Here is a 19,371-nt window from a genome sequence, read left to right as displayed (position 1 = left end):
ATAACTGATACCAGATGTGTGTGTGTTGACCTCTCCTACTAGACTGGGAGCTGGAAGGCAGGAATCATGCCATATTTGTCTCCAGGTCTCAAGTCTCTAGTTGAGTGCCTGGCATGGTGTAAACACTCCGGAGCTGGCTGTCTGAATCAGGGAGGTGGGAGGGAGGGAGACAGAGAAGGAGAAAAGGAGAGAGAAAGGGAAGCAGTGACTAGATGGGACCCCTCCTTTTCTCTCCTGACAAGACAATTCCTTTTAATCACTCCTGCTATTCCTTACTGTATTTCAGCCTTGAGCACCGACCAAGTGCCATCTTGAATCTAAAGATGTCAGAAGCAGCCTCAGTCCCCGAGGGGCTCACAGCTGAGAAGACACAGAAAAGTAAGCAAAGGCAATCACAGTCAAATTCATGTTTAACACTCATGTCCTCTACTGGCTGATACTCTGGCAGCAGAGACCTTCCCGGGCCCCTCACCACTCCTTTTTTCTCGCATACATCGCTGTAGACTATTAATTTTCATTCCCTCCGTGCTGCTCTGAGATTAGTCTACCACATCACACCCCTGTTGCCAACTCTCAGAGGCCTGAGCATCAGCGCCCCTGATTCACTCTGGAATCCAAGGTTCCTCAAGTCCGCCTGTCACCTGCTCTCCGCCTTGCATCCCTTACCTTCCCACTCCCATTCCTCCTCTTCCGCTGGGTCACAGGCTCTGACCGTCACCTTATGGCTAACAGGGAGCCGCTGGTATGATTAGATTAGTAACAAAAACATGTTTCTGGCAGCACATACATTTGAAGGGGCAGGCTGGAAGACAGGAGACCCCTGAGGAGGATCGAGCGAGAGGTGAAGGGGCCTGGGGCTGGTTAAGACGGAATCAGTTAGATGAAGAAGTATTGCAGAGTGACACTGAAGAATCTGGTGGCCAGCAAGTGGGGGAAGGAAGAGAAGACTGCCCGATGCGGTTCTGACATTCTCAGCCTGGAAAGGCGGAAGGCAAGGGATGCTACTTAACACAGAGAAGTCAGGAGGAAGAATTTGCTTTGGAGGGTCTGCAAGACATCTAGGTAGTGATGCCCAGGGAGGCGCGGGGCAGAGCTCAACAGAAAGGAGAGGAGCAGCGGTGCAGGCTCAGGCTCGCCCTTGTAGAGGAGAGGGAGTGCGCAGAAGAGGTCCCCTGGGGCAGCTGCCGAGTAAGAAGGGAAGATGACCACAAATGGAATAAAGAAGGCGTAGGGCTGTCGGAACCCAGGAAGGGAACTGAGAAGAAGAAGAAAGCAGGCAAGAGAAACAGACACGTGATGGTGTGGTCAGCGTCACCAAATGCCCCCAAGGAGCTGGAGAAGCATCTCAGGGGACATCCCGGAGCAGAATTTCAGCAGAATATTTGGAACAGATGTCAAATTGCCGGGGGTCAAAAAGTCTCCCAGAGATGGGTAGTCTGGCAAGGCAACCATCCTCAGCTTAATGAAAACCAAGGGAAAAGCTTATTCAAAAATGAGAGTAAATAATTACAGAAGGCCACTGCTGCCTGGCCCTTCTAAAAAGTAAGCTAATGTAAGACCAAGGTATTTTTTTGTGAAAAGCTTTTCAAGGTAACAGAAATACAATTAGTTGCCAAAACTCAGAGCAATATGGAATACAGGCATATTCGTGAACATGAAAGTTCAAATGAATACACAGAAATTTATTTAAAGAGCAAAAATGGGTACTTACCGTATGAGAGAATTGTTTGATCCTGCTAATTAAATGTTGGCCGGTATCACTTGTTTTGCTAATGCCAAATTCAAATATGCCAGGTTTTTTAAAGCCAAGGGAGAAACTGGACTGGCCAATGCTTGTCTCTGTGACATTTTGTTCGAAATCTGAGTATGATTCGTATTCTGTCAGCACAAATTCATATTTGCCTTGGGTCTGAAGGAAGAGAAAAAAAATGGTCTGTATTTCATCGGCGTCACATCAGTCCCATTTAAGTCACCAGATACCCACTGTCCTCCAACTCTGTTCCAGACACCAGAGCAAGTGCTCTGGACATAGAAAACACAACTGACCATGTCCCCACCCCTGGGCTCCTGATCCAGCAAGAGAAACAGACGTGCGGGCTGATACTCCAGAGGTGGGCACTTGATCAGGCCGTGCACTGGGAGAAACGCAGCAGAACACTCTGGGCTTGGACTGGGTGCAGGCAAAGGCGCGGAGGGGCAAAGGGCAGAGGGCAGTCCAGAAACTGTGGGGATGCTAGTGAGGTGGTCTCGGAAGATGCCAGAGTGAGGGGGAGATAATGGTTGTGAGAGGATGTGTTGGCATCTGGCTGCTGAGGCTTTGGGATTACTCCCTGAAACGTGGACTTAAGCCAAAGACGAGCTAACGGAGGAAGCAGCTGAGTATCCAGAAATCCACAATAGGACGGGATAGTGGTCAGGTCAGAAGGGATGCACATGGGGTCAGAGAGACAAGCCAATGAGGAGGCTCTAAGAGGAGGGCAGTGGGGACAGCTGCTGGACAGAAGCAGTGCAGTGGGGATGCAGTGACAGGGGACGCCTTTGAGAACTTAGAGGAACGGTCTGCTCAAAAATCGTTTGCTCATGCAGTGCACAGGGCAACTGCCAAGGGTGTTGCCTGGGTAGCTCCAGAGTGACCAGTCCCAAATCGGCTCCAGCCCCATCCCATCGGCTTCCGGATGTCTGTACTTCCATCTCAGCTTTGAGGAAGACCAGCAGAGGTGATTCCAAGCGGGCCTGGCGGAAGGCACCATTTTCTCGTCGGGTAACTTTGGACATTGGGTTAAACTTCTAAGGCCTCAGCTTCTCCATGTGCAAAATGGGGACAATACGGACTCCTCCCATTGGGCTTGTTCTGAGGGTTGGGTTTGTGTAGGTAGAACACCGCACACTACCAGGCACAGCGCTCAGAAACACTGGCTACCGAGAGGGGAGACTGAGATCTACGTCCGCCTGCCTGAGGAGATGTTTCTACCGGGATGATAAACGGCTGCTCTGCGCTCCTCCCTTAAAAGTGGACTCTACAGAGATGGCCCTGGCCCCAACCAGGGAGGGTGTGCCTGTCCCTAGGTTCATTTTGTCTTTTTCAGCCAGTAAGTATGTGCGGGGAGAGGGGTAGGCGGGAGGGAGAGGGCGGAGGGGGAGAAGCCCAACCTTCAGGACTGCACCACGTTAGAATGAAAGCCACCACCCACGTCTGCTAGGCCAGCCCTCCCATGTTACAGATGAGGAAACTGAGGCCCAGAGTGGAACAGGAACTTAGCCTTAAGCAAAACCGGCACCTGTGGCAGAGCCAGGCCTGGCACCCAGGTCTTCCCCCGGATTTCAGGTGCACTGTCATGTAAGATCGTCTATTCTAAACCCCACTCTCCACGAGACTGCGTTGGAGTCTGTGTGTTAACCACACGGGCTGATCTTGGTACAGCATTTTATAACTTCAAACGCTTAGCACGATGCCCCGTTTTAGCAGGCAAGGACTTGGTAATCACAAGCGTTAACCCTTCCCGAGGGCTCGCTGTTAAACCTGGTACCACGTGTACTGGGCGTTTGCACAGGTCATCTCACTAATCCCCTCCCAGCAGGCAGAACCTTTACAACTCCCAATTTAAAGGCAGGAAAACGGAGGCTCAGAGCATTTAGGATGACAGAGATGGCAGCTGCAGGGCCATCACATCTGCAAGACTCCAAATCCTAAGCTATGCGTCTGTCTTCACGGTGGCTTTGGACACCATTGTTAGTGTAGCTGCTGCTCTGACATTTATGTACCACCTTTACGAGACATAGCATGCCAGCCTCCCCACTGTGTCCCAGGGAAGGAACTGCTCGTGTGACACAGGAAGAACTGAAGCTCAGAGAGGAAAGGCGAGGTAGCCCAGCTCGCCCCGCTGGCAGGCTGCGGCCCGGGCCCACACTCCTGGCCCCTCAGCCAGTCCTCCTGCCTTTGCCCCTCGGTGGCCTCCCGGCTGGCATGTACCTGTGGGGTGAAGCTTTCCACGTTGTACGGCTTCCGAAACCTTGTGTTGAGGATGTAATGGGGGGAGCAGCCACCGGCATAATACCTGTGATCGAGAACCGGGCCCTCCAAGCTGTTCATGAACAAATTGATCCTGCAGAGGAAGGCGTGGAGAAGGGGAAGAGGTGAAGGTGTAATCCTGACTGGGAGACCTACTAAAGGACACTAAGGTCCCTTGGCACAGCACTCAAGGCCCTGGAGGTCCGGCTGAAAGCTTTCTGCCTTCATCTCTGGCTACTCCCAACCCCAGCCCCAATTTGGAGGTGCCGGCTCTTCCTTCAGTCTGCTCTGCTCCCTGTGCCTAAATGCCCTTCCAGCCAGTCACTGTTTTACCTCTTACTTCTCTTTCAAGACTGAGCTCTGTCACTGCTGGTTGTGGGAAGCCTTCGCTGACCCTGGCACTGAGCTGGGTTAGAGGTCCTCGGGAGACCCGGTGCTTGCCCCATTCGTGAATTTATCGTTCTGCATTATTGCAGCTGCCTTACAAGAATGGTCCAGCAGAGTAGGTAAGAACATGGAGTCTGGAATCAGGTGCCCGGGGTCAAATCCCTGCTCTGCCATTTACAAGTTATATGACCTCAGGGCACAGCAGCTAACCTCTCTGCGCCACGGTCTCCTCATCTGTAAAATGGGAACAAAGAAAATCTTATCTCTTGGAATGGTTATGAGGATCATGTGTGTCCATGTTTGTTAAGTGCTTAGAACATTTTAACAAAAATGTGTCCATATTTGTTAGGTGCTGAGAACACTGCTTGGTCTACACTAGAGGCTTGTTATTTATGTGTCTGTTGTCTTCCCTAGGTGACATGCTCCTTGGGGATGGTGGTTTTCCTTTTAATTTCTGTACGATCTCCATCACAGGACACCAACCTAACTCCCATTTACTGAGGGTCAAACTGGAAACCGAACCAGTCGCAGGTGGCTCAGTGCATCACCTTACGTAGTGTCCCCAAAGCCCTGGGCAATAGATTCATTGTCTGCTTAGAGAGGATAAATCCTGTCTCTATTCAGACATTGTATCTCACCGCTTCCTAGGGCAGGCCTCCCCTCCTGACCTGCTTCGATTATTAGTGACAGCTCTGAGGTTTTTTTTTGTTGTTGTTGTTGCTAAAAGGAGCTCTCTCTCCTTTTGGCTTTTGCCTGCTGGCCTCGGTTCTGTTCCTACCAGAATTGTCTTAGGTTCTCCTTCGCATACAGGGTTTCCTGTAGCATAATAATGTATATTCGTTTATTTGCTTTAATGCTGTAATAATCAATTGACATATGTTGGCTCACTGAATCCCTCTGAGGTTTAATCCTTATACCCATTTAACAGATGAGGAAAGTGAGGCCCAGAGAGGGTAACTCACTTGCCCGAGGACTCACTGCCAGCAGGTGGCGGGGCCAGGACTCAAAGTCAAATTCAAGAACAGAAGCTGCTTTTTCCCGCCCGACAAGCTGCCTCTCCCGCATGAGTTTATTACCGTCACACCAGCTTATTCAGTCCTCACAGAACTGGGGAAAGGGTCTTACGGACTTCTGCCTACAACTGACAAAACTAAGGCACCACACAGACAGGTGCCTCAGCCGGGGCCCTGTGGCCTGTGAGCTGTCCTTCTGCCCTTCTTGCAGGGTCTTGACCTCTGCGGCTGGCTCCAAGTGTCCACTCTGTCACCCTCTTTGCCGTCTATCCCTTGAGAACTCTCAATTTTCCAGGCCTCAGTTTCCTTACTGAGGAGTGGGGGTTACGTTAACTAGTTTATCAGGTGGTCCCGAGAGGAGGCCGTCCCCACACCAGGAGCCTGTGTCTCTAATAACAACCTTTCAGGATGGAGAGCGGATTTTTGTTTAGGAAGGAGGTAAACCCCATCCAGGGCCACTCTCCTCCCCACACCGCATCTCACAGGGTGACCTGTCAGGCGTGTGAGGGGAGGTTCTCACTCTGCCCCTGGGGGCTGAGAGGCTGCAGAGGGAGGCAGGGAGGTAGGGCGAGCACCGGGCCAGGGTGACCCCCTCTGACCCTGCTTCCTCACCTTGCTGGAGGATTGAACGGACTCGGAGACCCCCAGAAGCTTGCAACCCAGACTGGCTGTGGACCCTGCGGGAAACCCACTTCTTCACTGACTGATGACTTAGCAGCCTCTTCTCTGGGCCAGCCTCTACGCTGGGGCCTCGGGATAGAGAAACAGCTCAAACCTCCCTCACATTGAAGGTAATGCTCAGAAAGCACCTAACACAGTCACAGTGCAGGGGTCAGAGAAACCTTCCCGCCAGCCCTCGCGGGAGCCTCTCTGGTCCCCACGCACAGCTCAGCTCTCAGTGCTCCTGAGCCAGCCCTCCCTGTGGCTGTGTATCCGGGACGCGCTCCTGGAGCTTTAGCAACTGTCCTCAGACAGCAGCCACGGGCAACCCTTTACGCTCGCCCTTTTTTCAGAAAGGAAAACCAGGAGCCACTCTGTGCAGATCAGCCGCCTCCCTCTCTCCTCCAGAATGACATGCAGTCATGCGCCTTCCCAGCTCTGCAACAGCAGGACAGCCACTCACCCACTGGCCAGGCCGCCAATGGCCCAGTATTTCTCCACCTCCTGCGGACATTTTTTATAAACTCTTCTACAGCTCGCCTCATCTGACTGGTCTCCACAGTCGTTGTCCCCGTTGCAAAGAAGTCTGCGGTTTACACACCTCCCTGGGATGGAGAAAGGCTGTCAGCCGTGGTCCCAAGGCCGGCAAGAGGGAGGACTCACATGGTATGGGGCCTACTGTGTGCCAGATACTCCGCTGTGTCTTGAATGCTCTGTTTGCATTAGTCCTCATGTATCGGGGCGGGTGGGTAATGGAATTTAGTTTCTTACCCCGAAGAGGCCAGTGTTGTATTCCTGAAAACACTTGAGAGGACATTATTAACGAAGCGGAAAGGAAAAGAGGCTTCTGGGCGGGGGTCAAGTGGCCAGACAGGCGGGAAGTCTGAACACCTCTGCTTGGGGCTGATGGGAGGAGGTGGGTTGGATGGGTCCTGCAAACAGTACTAGCCCTGAGACTGTCCGTGTGTTACCTGACCCCCTGCCTCAATGTACCCACCTGTGAGATGGAGACATCATTGCCCCAACCGCCAGTGGCTGCTGGGGGCTGACATGAATGCACGAAGCAGTACTGACTCATGGTCAGCGCTGGGTAAGCACTGTTCCTACTGTTACCTGTGTTTTGACGGGCCCCATGCTCATGGCTCGTAAGTACTGGCAGGCGGCTGCACTACCCCAGCCTAGAGCTTTCTCGTTGCAGATCCTCCCCACTAAACCACACTGCCTGCAACACCGCAGCCATCTGGGCCATTTTTAGGTGATAAAAACATCTGGACTCTATGTTTAAAGTCACTTGCAGCACTGTCCCCTCCTTTAACCTCTTCTCCCCAGCCACTTGACTTGCTTTCTTACTTGTACATTCTTGGCGGATACAGCTCATAAGATACATGACCCTTTTTTTCTGAGATGTGTCCGGTCATTTTTAACCAAGGTTCTTGGGGGTGTGAATGGCAGAAGAGTTAACAATCAAGTCTTCAAACGTTTCTTATGAGGCATTTAAACTAAACTCTGCTTGAATAACCATTATGGCTTTGGTCAGAATCATGGAACACTGGCCATAATGAGTCCATGGACACCCTGTAAAAGTCTTTCAGATTTATTAGATGGAGTTTTACATTTGCAATAAGCCCCAGAAACTGCACTAAGAATCCCTATTTCTTTCTGGAAAGATCTTGAAGCCTAGTCCACATGGTTACAGCATACGTAAGGAATTGCATCTCATCTGGGTAATTTGGGTACGAACACTCTTAGTTTTTTGATGGAGCCTTGGAGAAGCAGAGAGGTATATGTTTGCCTGCATTCGCTGGAGAAATGAGTTCAAAAGACAAGTGTTTACTTAGTTCTGCAGCTGGTAATTACTCATTTGTGTGCTCTTCCTTCCCTCTGTCTGCCCATCCATCTGCCCCTTATTTTTCCCTTTCTTCCTTTAATCAAAAATGTCTTACTGACTGTATCACGTATTGAAGATTATGCCGAACTTGGTGATACAGACGCGCAAAAGAAAGGGACTTTCTCACCAAAGAGCTTTCAGAGATGAATGATGCTAGCTCACCACCCTGTTTAAATGGTGTAGGCTTTGCTACATTGTATTTAGCTCCAAGTCTCTGAGAGAGCCTGCAGAGCTAACCTCCTGCAAAGAGCTTTCATGGCATTGCATCGCTTGATGCTTATCAGCAAGCCTGTAAGGTACTAACATCACTTCTGATTTTCTGTGTAGGGGACTGATGTGCAGAAAGGTTAAGCGACTTCTCCCAAATCACACAATCAAATTAAGATTTGACTTAATTCAGGATTTCTGATTCTAGCACATAACCTCTGGTGTCCTTAATGTCAGTGAACGTAATCTGAATTCCCAAATTCTTATCTGTAGCCCCTCCACTCACCTGCCGTATGATCTTGGGCAAGTAACTTCCCCAAGTGTCAACTTCTCAATTTGTGAAATGGGGATAATAGTAACACCTGCTCTATAGGGTTTTTTTTTTTTTTTAATGAAGTAATACATGTAAAAAGAGGTCAAGGAGAACAAGGAGGGCTTCTGGCCTGACACATGACCTTCATGGACACTAGGCAGTGGCCAGTCCTCCCATCATCACGAGCCTCACTCAATGGCTCTCCCCTCCCATTCCTGCATCCCTTTATACCTGTCTGAGCACACACGAAGCCTTCACATCGCACTTGACTTCTGCATGGTCTGTTGGAAACACAGTCTTCAACTTCCTTGTCAGAGTAGCTGCATGGTTCCCCGTGGAACTGAGAGGGCTGGAGCAGGTAGGCATGTCTGTACTGTGGCAGAGAGGGGCACGGTGAGCCCTGGCCAGAGCCTCGGGGCCCCGGAGGGCTGAGGGATACACTTAAGGATCTCTATTGCGATTGGCTGTTTGCCTATTTCAACTAGACTGGGGGCTCTCTGAGGGTGGTGGCCTTGGCCCTGATCTCTGCCTCCGCAGGGTTCAGTAAAGACTTGCTGAATGTGGGAAAAGTATGGGCTTTGGAGTTAAAAGGTCATAAGGAGACTAACGTAGCCAGTTCAGTATCACAAAACCACAGACTCCCAGCTTGATGAATCCAATGGGCTGATTCAAGTCTTCTCATTTACTAAGTAGCTTAAAATGCAAAAGCACGTACTTTGGAATCACAACTGACCCTGACACTCTCTAGTCACGTGCTATTGGGTAAGTTACTCAGATGCTGTGACCTCAATATACTAATTGATAAAATGGGGATAATGAATTAGCTAATAATGAATTACCAATAATTAATTAAATTAAATGATTAATAATTATTAATAATAAATTACCTTAAAGTACAGTTATGGAGTTTCATTATATATGTGATATATATTTCACATGTATGTATGAAATCTCAATTGTGTTGTCTGGTACACAGTAGGCACTCAATTTCTTGGACTTCTTTTTCTTTTTAATTATGAACACTTTTTAGCAGTGAATCTTTCTCTCTCGCTACCTTCCTGTTTGTTTATTCCAGAAATATTGATTGAATTGCCAAAATATTGATTGAGCCACCCAGTGTTGAAAAAACGTAGGTATTATCTGTGCTGGTCTGTGCTTGGTCATGACCACCCCCTCTGGGCCGCCCCCCAGGAGGTCCCAGATGATGGTGGTGGTGATGCTCTACCCCAGGTCGTCAACACAGTGCGCTGGTGCAGTGGTAGGGGAAGTGCCACGTTCCCTGTAACTCACAGGGGAATCCCACGCAAACTTCACGGTGAGGTGACATCTAGGCTGAGCCCCAAAGGATGAACAGAAATGTCAGGTAAACATGGAGAGCTGGTGTGACAAGGGGAGGGAAGAGTGATCGGGTGGAGGGAACTGCTGCCCCAAAGCTGAGAAACTAGAGAGAATGCACCTTGTTCCAGGAAACAGAAAGAAACTCACCATGGCTGGAGTGAAGTGGGGGAGAGGGAGAGTGGCGAGAGGGAATCAGTCAGGCTGGATTTAGTCCTTCATTATGGGGCAACGAGAAACCACAGCAGAGAAGGAAGTGATAAGACTTGGGTGGCTTCCAAATGCTAGATGCAGTCAAGATTTTGGTGCCACCAAAGGAGGCCAACCAGGATAGCAGCCCCTTTGCAGACTGACGTGTTAACCAGCCAGTTCCTGCTTGCACGGCGTCTGGAAATCTAGAAAAGAAGCAGATCGCCATCCACGCGTGCGCCTTTGCTTTGCCAGTGAGTCTCTTCCTGGGAGGCAGAGGCTGGCCCGACAGGGATCAGGTCTACAGAGGAGGTGCTGGAAGGCAAGCCCCAGGCGCCAAAGACAACAAGGGTTTGAAAAGCGTAGAAATGATGGTGAAAGACAACTTCCAATTCCAGTGGAAGGGCTTTGATGAACCCCCAGCCACTGCCCCTGCAGGCAGCAATGACGACCACAGAGGGAGAGTGTGTAGCAGACTCTGAGAGCTCTTGCGGGCCGAGTGAGAGGATGGATGGATGACTGGTGCTGAGTCTTCCTGGTTTATGGTGCTGATGAAGCAATTATCCAGATAATTGGATCAATGTTGATAACGTCAGCAATAAAGCCTACTATGGGAACTGAATGAGCCTGCCTGGCTCTCTGCATTGATCCAATTAAGCGTGTAATTGTCCTGGGCCTACTTCCACAGCCTCTTTAGGGTCCTAGCACTGGCTGGCTTGGTTTCCCAAGGAGCTGGGGAAATGGGAACCATTCTCTTTTCTTCGACACATATGCTGTTCTGGAGCTGGTTCCGGGTCAGCCCTCCTGTGACAAAGAAGCTTGAGAACAGACACTTCAGAGACTGTGTGTTCTAATTGGCAAAACACTAGATGAGAAGCCAGTGGCCTGAGTTCCAGGTCTGTGTTTGCTACTAGGTGAAGCCGAGAAATCTACTCTGGGTCTCGGTTTACCTATCTGCCTAACAGAAAGTGAAGCAAGTCTCCTGCCTCCCTTAAGATATGTCAGACGATATGAGATCAAACCACAGATATTTACGGAGTACCTCTTACATGCCAGAAATTGGCCTACACACTGAAGATGTAGAGTTGGATACATTTTTAAGCACTCACAGCATGATGGAAAGGCAAATAGTAAGAGAAAGGTCAGTAAGAAGTGCTAGGATAAAGAAGGAAGAAGGAGCTATAGCAGTTCAAAAAAGGGTGTCTATCTAACGGCAAGCAGGGCTGAGAAGTCAGGGAAGGCTTCTCAGAAGAGGTGGCCCCTAAGCAAAGTTTCAATCATGAGTAGGTGTTAGCCACTGAAGGAAGTGGGGAGGTCACCCCAGCCTGAGAAGGCAGCATGAATACAGGCACAGAGAGAATGTGCAATGGGCAGAGAAGTACACATATTCTGGGTGCTGGAGCGGGGCTGTTCTATGGGGATGTAGGCCAGGTCGAGGTCATGGGGCGCCCTGAATACCATGAGTCTGGACTTGATCCTAAAAGCCATGTGTAGACTTTGAATGGTTTCAAGCCAGGGAAAGACAGGCCAGATTTTTATTTTCAACAATTCCCCTGGTTGTACCATGAAAGGTGGATTGAAAGAACCAGGTTGGAGGCAGGAAGCCTAATCAGGGAGCTGCTAATGGGAGCAAGGACAGATATGCCTGGAAAAAACCTGCAAGATCAAACAAAGGATTGCTCCTTGGAAGCACGGAGGAATCGAATCCATTAGTTAAATCAGCCAACCTTTACTGAGATTTCACTAGGATCCAGGCACTGTCAGCAGTGCCTCAGCCGATCTTGCCGAGTATTTGGGTTCCTGGAAGCTTAGGGCTCTCCCAAGGCCCAGGTACCTACCCTTTTCTTCTGACAGGGATCACACGTGGTCCAGGGGGACCAGCTGGACAGTTTGCAATCGATAGGCACTGATGAGACACCCACACTCCGCGTCTGTCTGCTCTTGGCAAGGCTCTCGTTGACTGCATTTGACTCGAGAGGGTGTGACCTTTCACCCCTAAAAGGTTATCACAGAGAAGAGAGTCAAGTGTCAGACGGGAATTAAGTATCCATCCAACCACCTGTCCGTCCACTCAGTACATACACGTTTGCTCACTTGTGCGAGGCTATTGGCTTATCATTCAAGTACATGTTAATTCATCCAACAAATGTTTACTGACACCCAGTCAGTGCCTGACATTCTGCCCAGCTATGGTCAAGAGAGTACTGACCTCTGACCAGAGGACAGGCCATCAGCAGCTGCGTGATCTTGTCTGCGTGATCTTCAACCTACGTGCGCTTTACTTTCCTTGCCTACACAGCCAGAGAATCATGCCTACCTCTTAGGGCTACTGCTGGGATTAAGTAAGGAGGACACGTGAAAGCACTTTATAAACTCGAAGGTGCTCTAGATTTGCAGGGAATGCAGCCACAGCTAGATGTATGACCTTAAGCAATTCCCTTCCCATCTCTGGGCCTCTGTTTTATCCCCTGGAAAGTCAGAGCTTTGGACCAGACGGCCTCAGAGGTGCCCTCTCACATCATGAATATGAGATACTTTTTCTGAGAACAAACCATATTCAGGATACCGTAGGGGATACAGAGAAACAGGAGACAGAGGCTCTGCCTTCTGGAACTCACAGTGTGCCTGACAGTAAGAAAAGAGAGACCGGTCTCATGCCTTAGCTCTTCTGGACTTTATCCAGTAGGCAAGGTTCTTAAGCATGCAGGCTCCACAGTCAGAGCTGTGCTGTAGGACATCACTGAGGCTGCGGCGTGGAGGCTGGATGGAGGTGGGGAGAGTCGGAGGCAGGACAAGCAGGTGGGAGGCTCGTGCAGGAGTGCCGGTGAGCGATGTGAGCCTGAAGCACAGGGGACAGAGGATGGGGAAGACGGACTGACGGGACATTGCTCAGCTGGAATGGAGACAAGTGATGGGTAACTGGAGGGGATGTGGGTTAGAGGAAGGGGTTTGAGTTGATGCTGGTTTGCAGTTTGAGTGTGAGGGTGGGTGGGAAGCACAGGAGCAAAGGAACTTGTTGAGGAAGGTGCAGTTGGGGCATGCTGAGTTCCAGGTGCCTGTGGAACACCTATGTAGAGTCTCAATAAATAGTTCCTATGGAAATAATGCCACTTGGACCTAGAGATTATCATTCTAAGTGAAGTAAGTCAGAGAAAGACAAATATCACATGGTATCACTTATATGTGGAATAAAATGATGACACAAATGAACTTATTTACAAAACAGAAACAGACTGACAGACACAGAAAACAAACCTACGGTTACCAAGGGAGAAAGGAGGGGAGGGAAGGATAAATTAAGAGTTTGGGATTAGCAGAAACAAACTACTACATATAAAATAGATAAACAGCAGGGTTCTACGGTATAGCACAGAGAACTATATTCAATGGCTTGTAATAAGCTGTAATGAAAAAGAAAATATATATGTATAACTGAATCACTGCTGTACACCAGAAACTAACACAACATTGTAAATCAGCTGTACTTCCATTAAAAAACAAAGTTCCTAAGTAGTTTTGGATCTCAGGAGAGAGATCTGTACTAGAGATACGGATCTGATTGTGAAAAGCTACAGGAGAGGGTAAAACTGTTCTTGATAGATGCGGGCCAAAGAGAAACCGGTGGGGAGCAGGTGCACTGCCAGGAGAGACTGGTGCCTGCCAGGCCAGGCAGGGTAAATACATAGAGGTGACTGGGGGACGGAGTGAGGCCAGTGGTGGTGTTGGTGGGGGATGGGAGAGGCAGACAGTGCATCTGCATTGCAGCCATGCAACATGAGACTTGAAATACGTCTAGATGATAAGGCAACACTTTTTGTTAAGCTCCTGGCACTCGTGGGACACTGGGTGAGACAGAGAGTGACTGGGCATGTTATTTACTCTGTCTTGCCTCCAGGTTCCCCAGGTGTAACATGATGGGTATATTATAATCTCTATTGAAAGAATGTATAATGCTGTAAGATTCTTGGTAACTCGTGTTTCTTTTCAGGGTAAAAAGGGAGAAGAAAAGAGAAAGAATTTAGATTTGTTGAGCACTCAGGATGTGTCAGACCCTGTGTGAGATGTTTCACCCCTGCCAGCATCTAATTCTGACAGCAGTGTTAGGGGCAGCACTGGGGCAGTGCCACCTGGACAGAGGGGGAGACAGCCGAGAGTCACGCAGCTGGCACATGGTCACGTTGGGGTCTGATCCAGCATCTGTTCGACTCCAGTGCTGGTGTTATGCCCACTGCCCCACGCTGCCTGGAGGGGAACCGGGCCAGCACCCCCTCCACCAATCCCCTCCATCTCCAGACAAGGCATCTTTCACCCCTGCATCCACGACTGACTTCTTGGGGACAGCATCACATCGTTTCCACTGTCTCTAATAGACAGAACATCACTCCAGACAAGGTCGTTAACAATACATTCTCACTTGGCAAAAGTCCTTAAAGGAGGGTAATATTAACTACAGTGAAATCCATCTCCATGACCACTCCAGAGACCAGCAAAAATCAATCGCCTAGTAATGTTGGATCTTGAACGGAAGGTCAAAGACGCTCCTGGAAACCACAGGTGGATACTTAAAAATGGTTACTTGAGCAGGATGCCGCAGACCAGCGGGGAGGCTTCAGAATGTGCTCTTATCTACTCATTTGCTCAGGTTTGACAAAGCAATATTGTCTGTGATTTGGCTTCTCCTAAGCATGTATTTGACAGCCCGGCAGGGTATCCTCTTCCTGTTTCCACTAAGAAACAGTTATATTGTGTTTTTAGCAACCATCCACCCAATTCAGGCCACAGTGGAGACTGAGTGGATAAGTCATGTGCATACACGCTATTAAGAATCACCATCATTTTCCGCTCTGACATTTGTGAGCCTGTTAATGGGCAAGATGATCGCTTACAGAAGGAACTTGGTAAAGAGTAGTTATAACCACCAGCTCTCTCATTTTTGCACCCAGTTTTCATTATGGAGGTGGCAATACAATGAAGTCATCAGCTGAATACATAGTACCTCTGTAAATTACAGCGGCTAAGACGTGTGCGGTTTCTGAGTCCTACAAAACGCACACCTGAAAGCAAGACCGGCATTAAATCGCATCTTTAATTCCTGGGACTAGCATGGACCCAACAGAGGGCAGGGGCAGTCAGGGCCTTCATGCCTATGAATTTACAGAAACAAACCAGATGGAAGTTCTGAGCAACCGACTTGACGTCTGTCATTCAAGTTCTTCTGGATGTTCATCTTACGGTTACCAGAGGTGTAAGGGGGTGGGGAGGGATAAACTGGGAATTCAAAAATCGCACCTCTTGGGGAGTGATGGAAATGTTAGCTACCTTGATCCTGGTGGTGGTTTCATGGGTGTATATCTCTAGCACAATTCGTCAAATTTTACATCTGAAATATGTGTAGTTTACTGTACAGGAACCATAGTACAATGAAGGTGTAAAAAAAATCCTCTGGATGTTTTTAATGTTGAAAAGTTAAATATGTCCAGAGAAGCACGGAAAAAATAATACTTATGTACTTACAACCCAGGACTGGCAAGTGTTAACATTTTCAAATACTTCCTTTTTTTTTTTTTTAAACAGAAGATAATCTCATAAATTTGACCTCTTCGGCTGACACTAGCCCCAGTCCCACTTTCCTCTCCTCTCCTTCAGAGGACGGCACGGTCATGAACTTGGCGTGTACCCTTCCAGTCTTTTAAGTGTTTTACATACCCACATACAGACACACCAGAGAGCATTGCTTTCACGTGCTTCACTCATACTGGACATATTATTCTGTAACTTGCTTTTGTCAATCAACTTTGTATTTCTGGCTTATCCGTGTTGATTGATAAAGAGATCTTGTTCCTTCCTTTAATCCAGATGTTCCATTGTAAGACATGCATTCCACCCAGTTTATTCCTTTTGAAGGGACATCTATATTTTTTTCAATATTTTGCAATTGCAGACAATGCTACAGCAAACACCCTTCTGCAAGTCCTTGGAACGTATCCCCTACGTCAGGACAGGCAAGGATGTACCTGCCATTCCTCGAGGTGCACGAAATCTGTTGCCGGCCTGAGGACATATTTCACTCGGTCCCTGTCTCCTACTCTCTGTCTACCAAAGAGTCTCTGATCAAAAGAAAGATGAATCCATTGCGTACAGCAGGATTAGGTCAGCAGTAAATTGCGAGCCATCAGCTTATATAGACGGGTACATCAATATATTTTGGCTTTCTGCAGAAATGCCCTGACACAACAACTTTCTTGTCACACACAATTTGTTCGGCAGCTGCATCCGTCCCCTTTGCAAATAGCATCCTTCCTCCTTGCTGGAAGGGGCAGCTTCTGGGTGGCAGATTTTCAATTTCTCTTCTGTCATTTGCTGTTGTAGACATGAAATTTAAAGCAACATCTCAAGGCAACCAATGTGTGGTCCAGAGATAGAGAAATGGCCTGGGAGTCCAGCAAGTCAGATCCACAAGGCAGGTAGAGAGGCAATAATGCATTAGTGAGAGGCAGAAAGATGCAGGGGCAGACAAGGGCTCTGGAACCAGACCAAAAAAATAAATGAAACTGGATTTGAATCCATATTCTGTTTTGTACTAAGTGAGGAACCTCGAGACAGTCATTATCCCCCTAAATCTCAGTTTGCTTCTCTGTAAACTGTAAACAATAGCATTTATCTCAAATGGCTGGGAGGATTGGGGCTGACATATCTAAGTGGCTGGTACAGCAGGAAATAAACACAGGTCTCGTGATGATGTGATGGCCATTTCATCTGACTTGATTACAAGAGTAACTAAAAATGGACACTTTTTTAGCTAATATGACGGAGGTCTCAGCATTTTCCATGCCAGAATTGAAGGCGTGGAAATCAATCGCATGCCGTGTTCAGGGGTGCCCCGTGGGAACCATGCGTCAACGTCAGAGCACTAAACCCGGATTCAGGGAAGGGTCTGAGACTCACCAAACGTGAATGACTCTCTTCTCCTCTCTGAGGACCAGTGTGGTTTTCTACATGGTACGAAGAGAGACCACAGTCCTCTCCCGACACGGCTGGAGGATCACGCGAGGGTCCCCGACCTGTCGTCTACCCGCCCACTCCTACCTCCACCTCCTGCCTCGGGGCGAACTTCCTAACCTGTAAGTCTGACCCTGTCCATCTTTGGCCAAAAGCCCCCCAGTGGCTCCCCATCGCCTAGAAGATAAGGTGCAGCTGGTGTGCAAGAGCCCCCTCAGGCCTGCCTGTGATCTGACTCCAGCTGGCTCCCACCCTGTCTCACAGGGGGTAGCTGCCCACCTTGCCCTGTGCCCAAGGCTCACTGAAGCAGATGTGCAGCTTCAGGAGCAAGCCAGGCACTCCCATTTCCACGCCCTTGTCTGTGCTGCTTCCTTTTACTGGAATACCCTCCGCGCTCCTGGCCCTTTGGCAAACACCTCTCATACGGGAAGAGTCAGCTCAAGCACCTCCTCTCCCAGAAGCCGTTCCAGAACCCATGCCCCGCACAGCGCGCACTCCCTCCCTTGTTCCCCGCCTGCCCCTGTGCGATCTCTCGTCGCAGCTCACAGAGCATGTGCTCACATGTTGGTTTCCTCCGTGAGAACATGAGCCCTTTGTGTCCTGTTCATCTCTGCATCCCCGGAGCCGGAAAGGGAGCCTCACGCAGGGGTGCACGTGTGGGCAGGGATGCTGTGACCCCGCTAAACCCTCCATTCCTGACACATTTCCTCGGCTCCTGACGGCACAGAGTGCATACAAGGAAGGCCTTGGCAGCTTTGCTCTTTTCAGGGCCAAGTGGAGTTTCTGGATAATCCTAATGGCTGTTATTCATCGAGTGCCCAGGGGGTAGGGAACACTCTTCATCCTGGTCTCGGGTGGTGCCCAATGGGGCCTGAGCGCTCAGCACAGCTGAGTCCAGGGGTGTGTCCGGGGGGCCTGGTGCTCCTCCCGTGAGGGGCTGAGCTCACCCAGCTTTTATGGAATGAGTCAGAGGAGTGCCCTGAATAGTCCTCTTCCCCACGGGACTGCTCACAAGGAGGCCGGGGACGCCTGGCGGCTTCAGACCCTCACAGTGGACACTTCTCCTGCCCCAGGACACGCACTGGAGCCCGAGTTTGAACTTCCACTCAAACTAAGTTTGAGCTTTTGACTCAGATGTTTTCTTTAGCCTGTTTTGCAACCTATTAACGAATACCGACAGCATGATGAAATACATCAGTTAGCGTTTAACTGCTGGGAACATCTGGAGCGTGAGAGCGCGTGCGCGCGCGCGCACGCGCGCGCGTGTGTGTGTGTGTGTGTGTGTGTGTGAGAGACGCGGGGGGGGGGGGGGAGCAAAGAATTTAGGCTGATGGGCAGGTAGAGAGGGGGCACTGTCATATTAAAATCCTTGCTATGAATTGGCCTTCCCCCCTCACCCCCGTACATAACAAACCTTCTGCATAAAGAATCACAACAAGGCTTTGTTGAGAATACAGCACAAGCGCCCCAATCTTCTCAGCATGACAAAATACATTTAAACATGTCCGTTTCTGATGGGACCTCCTGTTGAAGTCAGCCGCTCAGTTCCACAATTATGTGAAGAGTTGTTGATATTATTTTATCAGGTGTGTGCCAATTGCTTCCAGAGATGCTCCTTATTCAACAGGCATGTGACAAGGAGAGGGTCAGCATTATGTAGCTTTATGTTCTCCTGTCGTATTACTGATTAGGGAGTCGTCTGTAACCGTCACTTACCTGGAGCCAGGCAAACTGAGACAGCCCAGGGCAGCACACAGAAGGAGCAGCTCTGTCGGCGCCCTCCGAGCCCACGTCCCTGGCTTCGTCATTGTCTCTCTGCGACAGGGGAGCTGACCGAGGCTCCTGGGCGCATGAAGAGCCTGCACGGAGAGCGCTGCTGTCAGCTGCTGTCCCCACAGAGCAAACAGTCTGGCAAAGTAAACAGAAAGCCATCAGTGCCTGCAAATGCCTTAGACTTTGTACAGACAGAAAACTTACCTGTGACCCTAGAAACCCATGGGAAGGATGGCAAGTGCTGCTATAGCTTGGCTTGTATTCACATAAAACAGACTTTGGGGCGAGCATCTGGGAGGACAGGTGGTCAGCAAGGCGATGAGGACTGTGGGCTCCAGGTCCAGGCTGCCTGGGTTCGAATCCTCTCCCTGCCGTTTCCCAGCTTCGGGACCTCGGGCAAGTCGCTGTACTTCTATGCCTCAGTTTTCTCACTTGGAAAGTGGTGAGAGTCAAACAAGTGCATATAAGTCAAGTGCTTAGAACAGGCCCCTGCTGGGCACTCAGACACGCGAGCTATCATTACTAAGTGGAGTGCAGGGTCTGAAGTCCGGCAGGCCAGGCTTAGAATTCCGGTTTTGCTTCTTTCTAGCTATGTGAT

General features: G+C 49.5%; 1 protein-coding gene across 1 annotated transcript in view; it reads right to left on the bottom strand.

Annotated features, from left to right (window-relative positions):
* The window catches only part of C8B (complement C8 beta chain), a 38,883-nt gene extending 19,957 nt beyond the window's left edge, over positions 1-18,926 (bottom strand). The window contains 6 exon segments of the mRNA XM_010984578.3: positions 1,712-1,909; positions 3,971-4,103; positions 6,533-6,674; positions 8,709-8,850; positions 11,840-11,996; positions 18,717-18,926. Coding sequence (XP_010982880.2) covers positions 1,712-1,909; positions 3,971-4,103; positions 6,533-6,674; positions 8,709-8,850; positions 11,840-11,996; positions 18,717-18,808 — 864 coding nt within the window. The 5' untranslated portion in view covers positions 18,809-18,926.
* Between the last annotated feature and the right edge of the window lie 445 nt (positions 18,927-19,371).

This window comes from Camelus dromedarius, chromosome 14 (genome assembly GCF_036321535.1).
Source record: "Camelus dromedarius isolate mCamDro1 chromosome 14, mCamDro1.pat, whole genome shotgun sequence".
In the NCBI taxonomy this organism is placed as follows: Eukaryota; Metazoa; Chordata; class Mammalia; order Artiodactyla; family Camelidae; genus Camelus; species Camelus dromedarius.
This window is presented reverse-complemented; position numbering and strand designations above follow the sequence as displayed.